Raw genomic sequence first — 13,263 nt, 5'->3', positions numbered from 1 at the left:
CTTGTCTGCTGTGTGACCTTGGGCAATCCACTTCAATTTGAAACACGAGGGCCTTCATTGTTCTAACAATAAGTACCTTTGTGGTTCTTATTTGTAACAATAATAAAATAAGAAAGCAATAGAGTGAAGCCTTTAAGAGAGACCCGTTTTATTTCCTTGATTTGCAAATCAGTTTCCACCACGACACTGTATCAACAATGGAACGAACAGCCAAGTCAGGGACAGAGCGGCAGGGCATCATCCTCAGGGGGTGGGGACCGAGGGCTGTGAGGTGACACCATGAAGTCAGAAGGGCAAATCTGATGGGTCCCAAGGACTGGAGAAGGGGCTCCACCGTGAGCAGCGGGTGGGACTCCCTCAGTCGGCCCGACGACTGGGTTGATGGTGAGGAAAGAGTCGTCTGTGTCCCATTCTGTGCGGACAAGGCCGAAGTAAGGTCGTACCGGCCCGGAGAAAGAGCAGCTGGAGAAGGCGAAGAGGAGGACTCCGTCAGGCACGCTGTAGAAGGAAACATCTCCGGCCTCGTAGTCCAGCAGGACTCCTATGTTCTGAGGGAGCTCTCTCAGTTTGAGGGAGAACTCGGTGCCGGAAGCCTCCCCTCCGGTCATGTTTCGACTCATTACCCAAAATCCATTTTCCGGTGAGGTGACGAACGCTCCCTTCCTGTTGACGGACTCCCTGCACACTCCCAGGGTCCAGGAGGTCCAGTCTCCCAGATCCACCTCCCAGTAATGGATCCCTGAGGTGAAGCGAGGGGACCCCAGGACGAGGGAATACCGGTCGAATCTCTGAGGGTGGTCGGGCAAATCCAGGGCCGTGATTCCCGCTTGTAACCTTCTCCCGTCCTCAGAGATGATGAGCATGGGGTTGGCGGTGTCCTCATCCAGAGTCACGTTCTCTGTGGAGAGACAAGAACAGGCAGGGCCAAGAAGGGAGATTGAGTAATCGACATATTTTTTTTTATGGCATTTGTTAAGCGCTTTGACACTCTGCATTGAGAAAATGCTCTATGAATATCACTGAATGGTTGACTGATTGATAATAGATGCTCAAAAAAGGCCTTTGCTACGCTTTGGGATAGAGCCCAGGAGCCCGGGAGTCGGAAGGACTTGGGTTCCAAACTCAGCTCTGCCACTGTGGGACCTTGGAAACTCACTTCTGTCCTCAGTTCCCTCAATGGTAAAATAGAGATTAAGGCCAGTTGCCCCATGTCTGTTTGAGGACCGTCTCTATATGTTGCCAACTTGGACTTTCCAAGCGCGTAGTACAGTGCTTTGCACATAGTAAGTGCTCAATAAATATGAATGAATGAATGAATGTTAGTGCATACGCTGCACAGTCTAGACTGTGAGCCCGCTGTTGGGCAGGGACCGTCTCTATATGTTGCCAACTTGGACTTTCCAAGCGCGTAGTACAGTGCTTTGCACATAGTAAGTGCTCAATAAATATGAATGAATGAATGAATGAATGTTAGTGCATACGCTGCACAGTCTAGACTGTGAGCCCGCTGTTGGGCAGGGACCGTCTCTATATGTTGCCAACTTGTACTTCCCAAGCACTTAGTACAGTGCTGTGTACACAGTAAGCGCTCAATAAATACGATTGAATGAATGAATGAACAAAAACACTATTATTATTATCATTGATTGATTGACAAATTGGTTTAGCACTGGGGGACGTCACCCCTGAAGAGATCTGTACATCTCTGGCCTGTTTTCATCAACAAGTCCGGGGAATTCTTCTCACCTTTAAATCTGCTTAGTATCTCTCTCATAGCCGGGATCTGGCAAACAGTCTTCAGGTGCATGCGGATAGGCTTGGGTCTCTGCAGCTTGACAGAATCGATCCTAGGAAGATCAATAAAGGGTCAATTAAGGGTCTCCTCTCCACCTCCGGCTGTCCCCCAACCCACGGGGGACCCTCCCTTCTTCAGGGAATCGAAGAAGACACACTTACCTGTTCAGGGTTTTCCTTACATCCTGTGGAGAAAAAGGAGACATGCATTGAATAATGGGGCCGAGAGTGACCTAGCCAATCAATTAATCAGTGGTATTTCCTTTGTGGGTATCAGGGTCTTGCCTTCCCATTTTCCCCATCCTCACTTTCTCCTAGTAGCAAATTATTTTAGCGTCTATCTCCCCCACTAGTTTGGAAGCTCTTTGAAGAGAATAATCGTGAAGATGGTGATAATACTGACAATGATGATTATCATGAAAATACTGATGACAATAATAATAATACTGATAAAGATAATGATCATAATAATGAAAATGTTATCATGTTAGCGGCACGGCCCAGTGGATAGAGCTCGGCCTGGGAGTCCGTTCTAATCCTGGCTGCTCATCTGCTGTGTGACCTTGAGGAAGTCATTTCACTTGAACAGTGCTTGGCACATAGTAAGCGCCTAACCAATAGCATTTTTTAGTCCAAGATAAGAATAAGAATGCCAATAAGAGGAGATTTTCCCCGGTATCCCGACGTGGAACTCCCCCTCCCACCTGGAGCAACTCCAGGTCCGGGATCGCCATCTTCTCCTGCAGCTCGACGGCGAGCTCCCTCAGAGAGGAGATATGCTGGAACAATTCCTCCTTGTTCTCCTTCAGTCTGCGCTTCATCTTCTGGTCCTCAAACTCCAGCTGCTGCAGTTGAAACTTCTCATCCTCCGCCAAGAAGCGCCTCATCTTCTCAAATTCTCTCTGGATGCTCTGCTTATGAGACTCCACCATCTCCTGGAGAGATCAGAACAAAGGAAACCAGAGGGGTAAGAAGACACATGGAGGGTTAGGTCATTCTGGGCAGGGAACAAATCCGCTAATTCTGTTGTGTTGTTCTCTCCCAAGTGCTTAGTACAGTGCTCTGCACATAGTAAATGCTCAATAAGTACCATTGATGGATTGATGCTGGAAATCTCTCAGTATACAAATTACCCAGACTCTGAGAAAGTTTTTTCTTAATCCCAGCAGCACTTAAAAATGTTAAGGCCTCACACTGCTCTGCCGTTACAATGAGCAATCATTGAGGACTTAATTATTTTTAATGGTATCTGTTAAGCGCTTTCTATGTGCTAGGCACTGTCCTCAGCGCTGGGGTAGACACAACATCATCAGGTTGGACACAGTCCATGTCCCACATGGGGCTCACAGATTTAATCCCCGTTTTAGAGATGAAGTAACTGAGGCACAGGTTAGAATTTAGGTCTTTCTAACTCCCAAGCCCACACTTCATCCACTAGGCCATCAAGGATAGAAGAAGAGTGAGAAGCAGTGTGGCTCAGTGGAAAGAGCACAGGCATTGGGGTCAGAGGTCAGAGGTTCAAATCCCTGCTCCACCAATTGTCAGCTGTGTGACTTTGGGCAAGTCACTTAACTTCTCTGTGCCTCAGTTACCTTATCTGTAAAAATGGGGATTAAGTCTGTGAGCCCCCCATGGGACAACCTGATCACCTTGTAACCTCCCCAGTGCTTAGAACAGTGCTTTGCACATAGTAAGCGCTTAATAAAGGCCATTATTATTAAGAGTAGCATTACCCTGCACCGACTCTGTCTTTGCCTGGTATGAATGATACACTCACCTTCCAGAGGGTATCTTTATCTTTCTCTCGGCCCATCAACTTTTCAATGTCCTCTATCTGTTCTGACAAATTAGCCAGGATCACTTGAAACTTAATAAATGCCATTATTATTATTATTAAGAGTAGCATTACCCTGCACCCACTCTGTCCTTGCCTGGTATGAATGATACACTCACCTTCCAGAGGTTATCTTTATCCTTCTCTCGGCCCAGCAACTTTTCAATGTCCTCCATCTGCTCTGACAAATTAGCCAGGATCACTTGAAACTTCGCCTGCAGGAAAACGTAGTGGTGAGTCCCCAGGTTCCCAACCCAGAGCCTCTAATAATAATAATAAGCGTTCAGTAAATCGATCATGAATGAATGATTCGGAAGTGTTTACTATTAAAAAAAAAGTAGTTGAGGCAGGATTGGAACCCAAGCACTCCGACCATCCCTGTGTCTCACCTTGTATCCTCTGGAGGCCTCTTCTAGGGGGACGATAGCGTGCCCTCGGTGCTCTCGGGACCGGCTACACACCAGGCAGATGGCCATTTTGTCTTCCTCACAGAACAGGTCAAAGTCCTCTTGGTGTCTCCCACAGACGCCATCTTCTTCCGGCCTTGGCTGGAAATGCTGGCTGAGCTGTCGGGCGAGCAGGGCCAACTTCCTCAGGCGGCGATTTGATTCGAGGACATCTTGCCGGATAGGTTCCTCGCACTCGGGGCAGGAGGGGGGTCTCTCGGGTGCTCCCTGGCTCTGAGGGAGACACCCCCGGCAGACGCTGTGCCCACAGTCCAGGGTTACCGGGTCGGTGAAAACCTCCCTGCAGACGGGGCAGGTCACCTCCTCCCGGAGACGCTGAGACAGCTCTATCGCGGCCATTGGTCCTGAGGGGAGGAAGGGGGACAGGTTTACTTTTTTGGGCTCCTCCTCTGGGGATCAGTGAGTAATAATAACAATTCCCCGGACTTGTTGATGAAAATAGGCCAGGGATGTACGGATCTCTTCAGGGGTGACGTCCCCCAGTGCTAAGCCAATCCGTCAATCAATCAATGATAATAATAATAGTGTTTTTGTTCATTCATTTTTTATAATGGCATTTATTAAGCACTTACTATGTGCAAAGCACTGTTCTAAGCGCTGGGGAGGTTACAAGGCAATCAGGTTGCCCCACGGGGGGCTCACAGTCTTCATCCCCACTGTGCAGATGAGGGAACTGAGGCACAGAGAAGTGAAGTGACTTGCCCAAAGTCACACAGCTGACAATTGGCAGCTGAGGGGTGGGTGCACAGCTCCATTCCCCCTCCAGCCTCAGCCCTCCCGTCCCGAGCCGGATTCCGAGAGCCGCATCTTTGATAATAATAATAATAATGATGGCATTTATTAAGCGTTTACTATGTGCAAAGCACTATTCTAAGCACTGGGGAGGTTACAAGGTGATTGGGTTGTCCCACAGCAGGCCCACAGTCTTCATCCCCATTTGAGAGATGAGGGAACTGAGGCCCAGAGGAGTGAAGTGCCTTGCCCAAAGTCACACAGCAGACATGTGGCAGAGCCGGAATTCGAACCCATGACCTCTGACTCCAAAGCCCGGGCTCTTTCCACTGAGCCACACTGCTTCATTCATTCATGCGCATGGTATTCATGCGCTTAGTAGGGGCCCAGTCGTTAAGACTGTGAGTTCCACGTGGGACCGAGGCTGTCCAACCCAATTATCCCACTCAGGGCCCTCAGTCTTAATCTCCATTTTACAGATGAGGTAACTGAGGCACAGGGAAGAGAAGTAAGTTGTCCAAGTTCACACAGAAGTCAAGCCCCGGTCCTTCTTACTCCCAGGCCCGTGCTTTCATTTCACCAGGCCTCACTGGTTATGATTAATAATGACAACTGTTAATGACAATAACAGTAATAGAGAAGCAGTGTGGCTCAGTGGAAAGAGCCCGGGCTTTGGTCATGGGTTCAAATCCCGGCTCTGCCAACTATCAGCTGTGTGACTTTGGGCAAGTCACTTAACACCTCTGTGCCTCAATGACCTCATCTGTAAAATGGGGATTAAAGCTGTGAGCCCCCCGTAGGACAACCTGATCACCTTGTAACCTCCCCAGCGCTCCAAACAGTGCTTTGCACATTATAAGCGCTTAACAAATACCATTATTATTATTATTATTAATAATTTCTCCAAACACTTCATGCTATCAGACCAGTGGCTGATTCCCTCTGATGCCCCCAAATTGAGAGAGAGAAAATGATCACAGGAAACTCACACTGAGTCCTTTTTGCAAAATCCCTTTGATTCTGTAACTCCTCTGTGCCTGTTACCTCATCTGTAAAATGGGGATTAAAACTGTGAGCCCCCTGTGGGACAACCTGATCACCTTGTAACCTCCCCAGCGTTTCAAACAGTGCTTTGCACATTATAAGCGCTTAACAAATACCATTATAATAATTATTATTAATAATTTCTCCAAACACTTCATGCTATCAGAGCAGTGGCTGATTCCCTCTGATGCCTTCTCTCGGCCCAGCAAATTTTCAATGTCCTCTATCTGTTCTGACAAATTAGCCAGGATCACTTGAAACTCCGGCTGCGGGAAAACATAGTGGTGAGTCCCCAAGTTCCCAACCCAAATTGAGAGAGAGAAAATGATCACAGGAAACTCACACTGACTCCTTTTTGCAAAATCCCTTTGGTTCTGGAGCTCTGAACTGGTTTTGGAGCTCCTCGGAGCTTTTCTAGAGTGCTTCCTCAGGCGTCTAGTTTCAGGCGTCTACTTTCAAGCTCCCACTTTCAAGCTTCTTCTTTCAGGCTTCTACTTTTAGGCTTCTTTTTTCAGGCTCCTTGCAAATTCAGAACTCCCCCAAAGGCCCTTTTATCTGTCTCTACAGCCACACGTTCACTTCATTCGGCGAGGTGTGAACTTATCTCGTTCCTGGAGCGTGCCCACACTTCCCCGACTTCCTAACCACTGCATTCTCACCTCATCAGAAGGGGTGCAGCTTAAAATTATTTAAATTTACCACGCGGATGGGTGCACTTTAAAATTCTCTTTAAATTCCACCTCCACTCCCACTCTGTCACCTCTCTAAACCTGAACATAGTGTGAACGTGACCAGTCCCCTTTAAACCAGTAAACAAGGACAGAACAAGAACGATAAAAAATGCAAGGTTCTTCCAGGTTAGAGGGAAAGACAAGAATTAAAAAGAAATTACTGATGGATGTATACATAAGTGGTGTGGATCAGGGGGAGGGGAGAATATAAGAGTAATAATAACAACAACAATAGTGGTATTTGTTAAGGGCTTGCCATGTGCCAGCACTGTACTAAGCGCTGGGGTGAATACAAGCAAATCGGGTTGGACACAGTACCTGTCCTGAATGGGGCTCATCCATTCATTCATTAAATCATATTTATTGAGCGATTGCTATGCGCAGAGCACTGTACTAAGCGCTTGGGAAGTACAAGCTCTTTCCACTACTCCCGGCTAAATTTCCACTAAGGGCTTGGGAGTCAGAGGCCGTGGGTTCTAATCCAGACCTCCACTTGTCTGCTGGGTGACTGGGTGACTTCCCTGGGCCTCGGTTACCCCATCTGTAAAATGGGGATGAAGACTGTGAGCCCCACGTGGGACAATCTGATGACCTTGTATCTACCCCAGCGCTTAGAACAGTGCTTTGCACATAGTAAGCGCTTAACAAATGCCATCATTATTATTATTCTCTGTGCCTCAGTTACCTCCTCTGTAAAATGGGGATGAAGACTGTAAGCCCCCCGTGGGACAACCTGATCACCTTGTAACCTCCCCAGCGCTTAGAACAGTGCTTTGCACATAGTAAGCGCTTAACAAATGCCATTATTATTATTAGTAGTAACCTTCCCAGCGCTTAGAACAGTGCACATAGTAAGCGCTTAATAAATCATCATCATCATCATCAATCGTATTTATTGAGCGCTTACTGTGTGCAGAGCACTGTACTAAGAGCTTGGGAAGTACAAGTTGGCAACATATAGAGACAGACCCTACCCATCAGTGGGCTCACAGTCTAAAAGGGGGAGACGGAGAATAAAACGAAACATACTAACAAAATAAAATAAATAGAATAGATATGTACAAGTAAAATAAATAGAGTAACAAATGTGTACAAACATAAATACATATATACAGGTGCAGTGGGGAAGGGAAGGAGGTAAGATGGGGGGATGGAGAGGGGGGCGAGGGGGAGAGGAAGGAAGGGGCTTAGTCTGGGAAGGCCTCCTGGAGTAGGTGATAATAAATGCCATTATCATCATCATCATCAATCGTATTTATTGAGTGCTTACTGTGTGCAGAGCACTGTACTGAGCGCTTGGGAAGTACAAATTGGCAACATAATATTATCATTATTAATATTACTATTGACCTCCCCAGCGCTTAGAACAGTGTTTTGTACATAGTAAGCGCTTAATAAATGCCATTAATATTATTATTATTAATGAATGAATGGTTGACTGACTGACAATCGTCCTTGGGAATTCATCTCCTCCCTCCGGGCAGCCCTTTAGGTGTGAATCTGAAGAGGGTGGCGGTGTCTTTGTTCAGATTGCACCGCAGCAGGTGTGAACACAGGAGCGCCAGTCGTTTTCCCGAGGCCTTTGAAAAGGCTGGACACCCCAGCTCGAATTCCAGGGTTTTCCAGGGCGCTGAGCTCAGGGTAGGAGCCTCCCCTGCAGATACAGAAGAAGGGCCTTCGATTTCCAGGAGCCGAGCCATGGACGGTGAGTCTCCTTGCGCCATAAAATGGGCTAGGGATTTTCTCCCTTTTGGGGGGCCTCAGGAAAGCCTGACTCCTCTTGCCATGTGGACCGGATGGATTCAGTTTGGGCCCGAAACTGGGAATCTGATGCTGTTGGGATGGCTGGAATTTTAGGGGTTGGCTCAGTGGAAAGAGCACAGGCTTTGGAGTCAGAGGTCACGGGTTCGAATCCCGGCTCTGCCACATGTCTGCTGTGTGAGCCTCAGTTACCTCATCTGTAAAATGGGGATTAAGACTGGGAGCCCCACGTGATCACTTTATATCCCCACAGCGCTTAGAACAGTGCTTTGCACATAGTAAGCGCTTAACAAATGCCATCATTATTATTATTATTAAATCCTGGAAGCCCCTAGTAAGGATCGCGGTGGGGATCCAGCATTTGTTAAGCGCTTGCTATGAGCTAGGCTCTGTACTAGACGCTGGGGTGGATACAAGCAAATGGAGTTCGACGTAATCCCTGTCCCAGTCGCTGCCTCGATCTCCATTTTACAGATGAGGCCCAGAGAAGTGAAGTGACTCGCCTAGGGTCACACAGCAGACAGGCGAAGGGATCCCTTCGGGATAACTCATCTCAGGGAAGACATTCGTCCCCTTCCCCCCGGGACTTGACTTGTCCCTGTCCCAATCATCATCATCATCAATCGTATTTATTGAGCGCTTACTGTGTGCAGAGCACTGTACTAAGCGCTTGGGAAGTACAAATTGGAAGTACAATCACTGAGAAGCAGCATGGCTCAGTGGAAAGAGCATGGGCTTTGAAGTTGGAAGTCATGGGTTCAAATTCTGACCGCCAATTGTCAGCTGTGTGACTTTGGGCAAGTCACTTAACTTATCTGTGCCTCAGTTACCTCATCTGTAAAACGGGGATGAAAACTGTGAGCCCCTCGTGGGACAACCTGATCACCTTGTATCCCCCCAGCGCTTAGAACAATGCTTTGCACATAGTAAGCGCTTAATAAATGCTCAGTGGAAAGAGCCCGGGCTTTGGAGTGAGAGGTCACAGGTTCAAATCCCGCCTCCGCCAATTTTCAGCTGTGTGACTTTGGGCTTAACTTAAGATACTTAACTTATCTGGGCCTTAGTTACCTCATCTGTAAAATGGGGATGAAGACTGTGACCCCCCCGTGGGACAACCTGATCACCTTGTAACCTCCCCAGTGCTTTGTGCATAGTAAGCGCTTAATCAATGCCATTATTATTATTATTATGATCACAGCCTCTACCCCCATTTTGCAGGCGAGTTAACTGAGACTCCGAGAAGTGAAGTGACTCGCCTAGGGTCACACAGCTGACAGGTGAAGGGGTCCCCTCGGGATAAGTCATCTCAGGGAAGACCTCGGCCCCTTCCCCAAGGGGATGGAGCCAGAAATCTGACTTTCTTCTCCTCTCCTGAGCAGGAACCAAAGTCCAGAGCATCCGGGACGAAGTGACCTGTCCCGTGTGCCTCGATTTCTTTCGGAACCCCGTGATCATCGGCTGCGGACACTCCTTCTGCTGGAGATGCATCAGTGGGTGGGCAGAAGCAGAGTTTCAAGCTGGATTTCCCTGCCCCGAATGCAGGGCCCCCTGCCCCAGAGGCCCTTTCCCACCCAACTGGCGTCTGAGGAAACTCACGGACATTATCCAACACCACAACCTGGGCATGAAGGCCGAATTTGAACTCTTCCGAGGTGAGTGGCATCTTCTCCCGCCCCCGGGGGGTCAAGTAATAATAATAATAATGGTATTTGTTAAGCGCTTACTATGTGCAAAGCACTGTTCTAAGCGCTGGGGAAGATACAAGGTTATCAGGTTGCCCCACATGGGGCTCACAGTCTTAGTCCCCCTTTTACAGATGAGGGAGCTGAGGCCCAGAGAAGTGAAGTGACTTGCCCAAAGTCACATAGCTGACGAGTGGCAGAGCTGGGATTCGAACCCATGACCTCTGACTCCAAAGCCCATGATCTTTCCACTAAGCCACAGCTGCTTCTTGAATCGTATTTATTGAGCGCTCACTGTGTGCGGAGCGCTGTGTTAAGCGTTTAGCAGAGCCCAGTATGACAGGATTGGGAGGCCTTATAGGCAAGGAAGGGAGAGATAGAATAAATAAATTGCAGATTTGCAGAAGGAGCGTGGAGCTGGGAGTCAGAGGACCTGGGTTCTGGAGAAGCAGCGTGACTCAGTGGAAAGAGCCCGGGCTTTGGAGTCAGAGGTCATGGGTTCAAATCCCGGCTCCACCAACTGTCAGCTGTGTGACTGCGTGGGACAAGGACGGCGTCCAACCCGATTTGCTTGGATCATCATCATCATCATCATCAATCGCATTTATTGAGCACTTACTATGTGCAGAGCACTGTACTAAGCGCTTGGGAAGTACAAATTGGCAACGTATAGAGACAGTTCCTACCCAACAGTGGGCTCACAGTCTAAAAATCCAACCCAGCGCTTAGTACAGTGCCTGACATTCATTCATTCAATCGTATTTATTGAGTGCTTGCTTACTGTGTGCAAAGCACTGGACTAAGCGCTCAGAAAGTACAATTCGGCATCAACTGGAGCACAGTAAGCGCTTAACAAATACCATTATTCATTATTATGAAGGGTGAATCTGAATCGATGGTATTTTTGAGTGCTTACCACGTCCAGCGCACTGTATTATGCATTCATTCATTCATTCAATCGTATTTATTGAGCGCTTACTGTGTGCGGAGCACTGTACTAAGCGCTCGGGGAGTACAAATCGGCAACTTACAGAGATGGTCCCTACCCAACAACGGGCTTACAGTCTAGAAGGGCGAGGCAGACAACAAAACAAATAGACAGATCGATAGATTCGATCCCTGCCCACGAGACTGTGAGCCCACTGTTGGGTAGGGACTGTCTCTATATGTTGCCAGCTTGTACTTCCCAAGCGCTCAGTACAGTGCTCTGCACACAGTAAGCGCTCAATAAATATGATTGATTGATTGATTGAGGGACTGACAGTCCAGAGGAGAGACAGCCATGAAAATCGATTAGGGATGAGGAGCCAGGACCTGACTAATGCCCTTTCTCTCCACAGAGGATGTGAAGCTGGATGTATCATCATCATCATCAATCGTATTTATTGAGCGCTTACTGTGTGCAGAGCACTGTACTAAGCGCTTGGGAAGTACAAGGTGGCAACATATAGAGACAGTCCCTACCCAACAGTGGGCTCACAGTCTAAAAGGGGGAGACGGAGAACAAAACCAAACATACTAACAAACTAAAATAAATAGAATAGATATGTACAAGTAAAATAAATAAATAAATAAATAAATAAATAAATAAATCTCCACAGCGCTCAATAAATATGATTGATTGAGGGATTGACAGTCTAGAGGGGAGACAGCCATGAAAATCGATTAGGGATGAGGAGCCAGGACCTGACTAATGCCCTTTCTCTCCACAGAGGATGTGAAGCTGGATGTCTCCACAGCACTCAATAAATACGATTGATTGATTGATTGAGGGATTGACAGTCTAGAGGGGAGACAGCCATGAAAATCGATTAGGGATGAGGAGCCAGGACATGACTAATGACATTTCTCTCCACAGAGGATGTGAAGCTGGATGACTCCACAGCCCACCCCCTGCTTATCGTGTCGGAGGATGGGAAAAGCGCCCGATTAGGGCCCATCTGGAAGAATCTCCCCCCAAACTCCAACAGGTTCAGCTTGGCCACTTTCGTCCTGGACTCCAAGACCGTGACTTCTGGGAGGCACTTCTGGGAGGTGGAAGTGGGCGAGAAGAGACACTGGGCTGTCGGGATTTGCCGGGAATCGGCCAGTAGGAAAGGAAAGATCATCCTCAATCCGCAGAATGGATACTGGGCCATCGGGAGGAGGAGAGGTCAACAGGTCAGCGCCGGCACGGACCCCCACATGCCCCTTTCCCTGAAACAGCTTCCTCACCGAGTGGGGATTTATCTGGACATGGAGATGGGGGAAATCTCCTTTTACAACCCGCAGGATAGGTCTCACATCTTCACATTCCCGAAGAACATTTTCAAGGAGCCACTGCGGCTCTTTCTCTGTCCTGGAATTTAAAAGATAACAGGTTACCTGCCGCATCAATTCCTGATGGAAATTCCCCCTCAATATGAACTTTTAGCCCTTCCCTACGAACTGTGATCTATCCCAAAGCTGTCGATCTTCCATGTCCGCTTCCATGGAATATGATCCCCTGGAGTTTATTCAGGTTATTTGAATTTGCTGCCGACTCGACCTGGATTCCTCCGACTGGGAAGAAATAGCCAGAAGTCCAACTTTTGTCTGCATGGCGATTTAAGACAGGCTGAATCACTTTTGAACATTTAATCCAATGTACTTTGGTGGGCTATTTTCAAATAAAGTGTATTTTTAGCCCTTCTATCTGTTCACCTATCTTTGTCGTGTTCCAAGGGGAAAACCTTTCGTGAGTGGGGAGGGACGGGATTCAGTGGGTGGCTTACCATACAGGAGCTAACCAGTTGGGAGTGTCCGATGTGTCAATCAATCAATTGTATTTATTTATTGAGCGCTTACTGTGTGCAGAGCACTGTACTAAGCGCTTGGGAAGTACAAGTTGGCAACATATAGAGACAGTCCCTACCCAACAGTGGGCTCACAGTCTAAAAGACTGTGTGTCATAGAGTTCCTGATCCAAACACGGAATGAGGGTGCATGTGCCCGGTGGGTATAGATCCAACATCCTCCCTGGTGGTGCCCAGGGGCAGAATGACCCTGGAATGTGTCCAGGTGGAGGCAAATGGGAACCGGTTGCCTATTTACTTTTGAAGAGTAAAGGACTCTGGACCTTCCAAAGGTATGTACTGAACAGCCAGTTCTCTCTAATAACGCCTGAACCCTCCCTGAGACCCATGGAAGTTAGGCAATGGGGAGAAGCCAACGGTGGGGGTGGGAGGGGTCAATTGGCA

At 47.9% G+C, this 13,263-nt stretch overlaps 2 protein-coding genes across 2 annotated transcripts; one reads left to right on the top strand and one right to left on the bottom strand.

Moving 5' to 3' along the window:
• Nucleotides 1-215: 215 nt before the first annotated feature.
• On the bottom strand, nt 216-4,434 carry LOC119932904 (E3 ubiquitin-protein ligase TRIM11-like). Its single transcript, XM_038752030.1, has 6 exons — nt 4,018-4,434; nt 3,748-3,843; nt 2,499-2,729; nt 1,957-1,979; nt 1,747-1,847; nt 216-898 (listed from the first exon to the last, which is right to left on the bottom strand). The coding sequence occupies exons 1-6, from the start codon at nt 4,432-4,434 to the stop codon at nt 216-218; spliced, it is 1,551 nt and encodes a 516-aa protein (XP_038607958.1).
• A 3,866-nt stretch (nt 4,435-8,300) lies between these two features.
• LOC119932903 (E3 ubiquitin-protein ligase TRIM68-like) lies at nt 8,301-12,394 on the top strand. Its single transcript, XM_038752029.1, has 3 exons — nt 8,301-8,307; nt 9,743-10,015; nt 11,904-12,394. Exons 1-3 carry the CDS (start codon nt 8,301-8,303, stop codon nt 12,392-12,394), a joined length of 771 nt encoding a protein of 256 aa, XP_038607957.1.
• The last annotated feature ends 869 nt before the right edge of the window (nt 12,395-13,263 follow it).

The sequence above is a fragment of the Tachyglossus aculeatus genome, chromosome 10 (genome assembly GCF_015852505.1).
Source record: "Tachyglossus aculeatus isolate mTacAcu1 chromosome 10, mTacAcu1.pri, whole genome shotgun sequence".
In the NCBI taxonomy this organism is placed as follows: Eukaryota; Metazoa; Chordata; class Mammalia; order Monotremata; family Tachyglossidae; genus Tachyglossus; species Tachyglossus aculeatus.
This window is presented reverse-complemented; position numbering and strand designations above follow the sequence as displayed.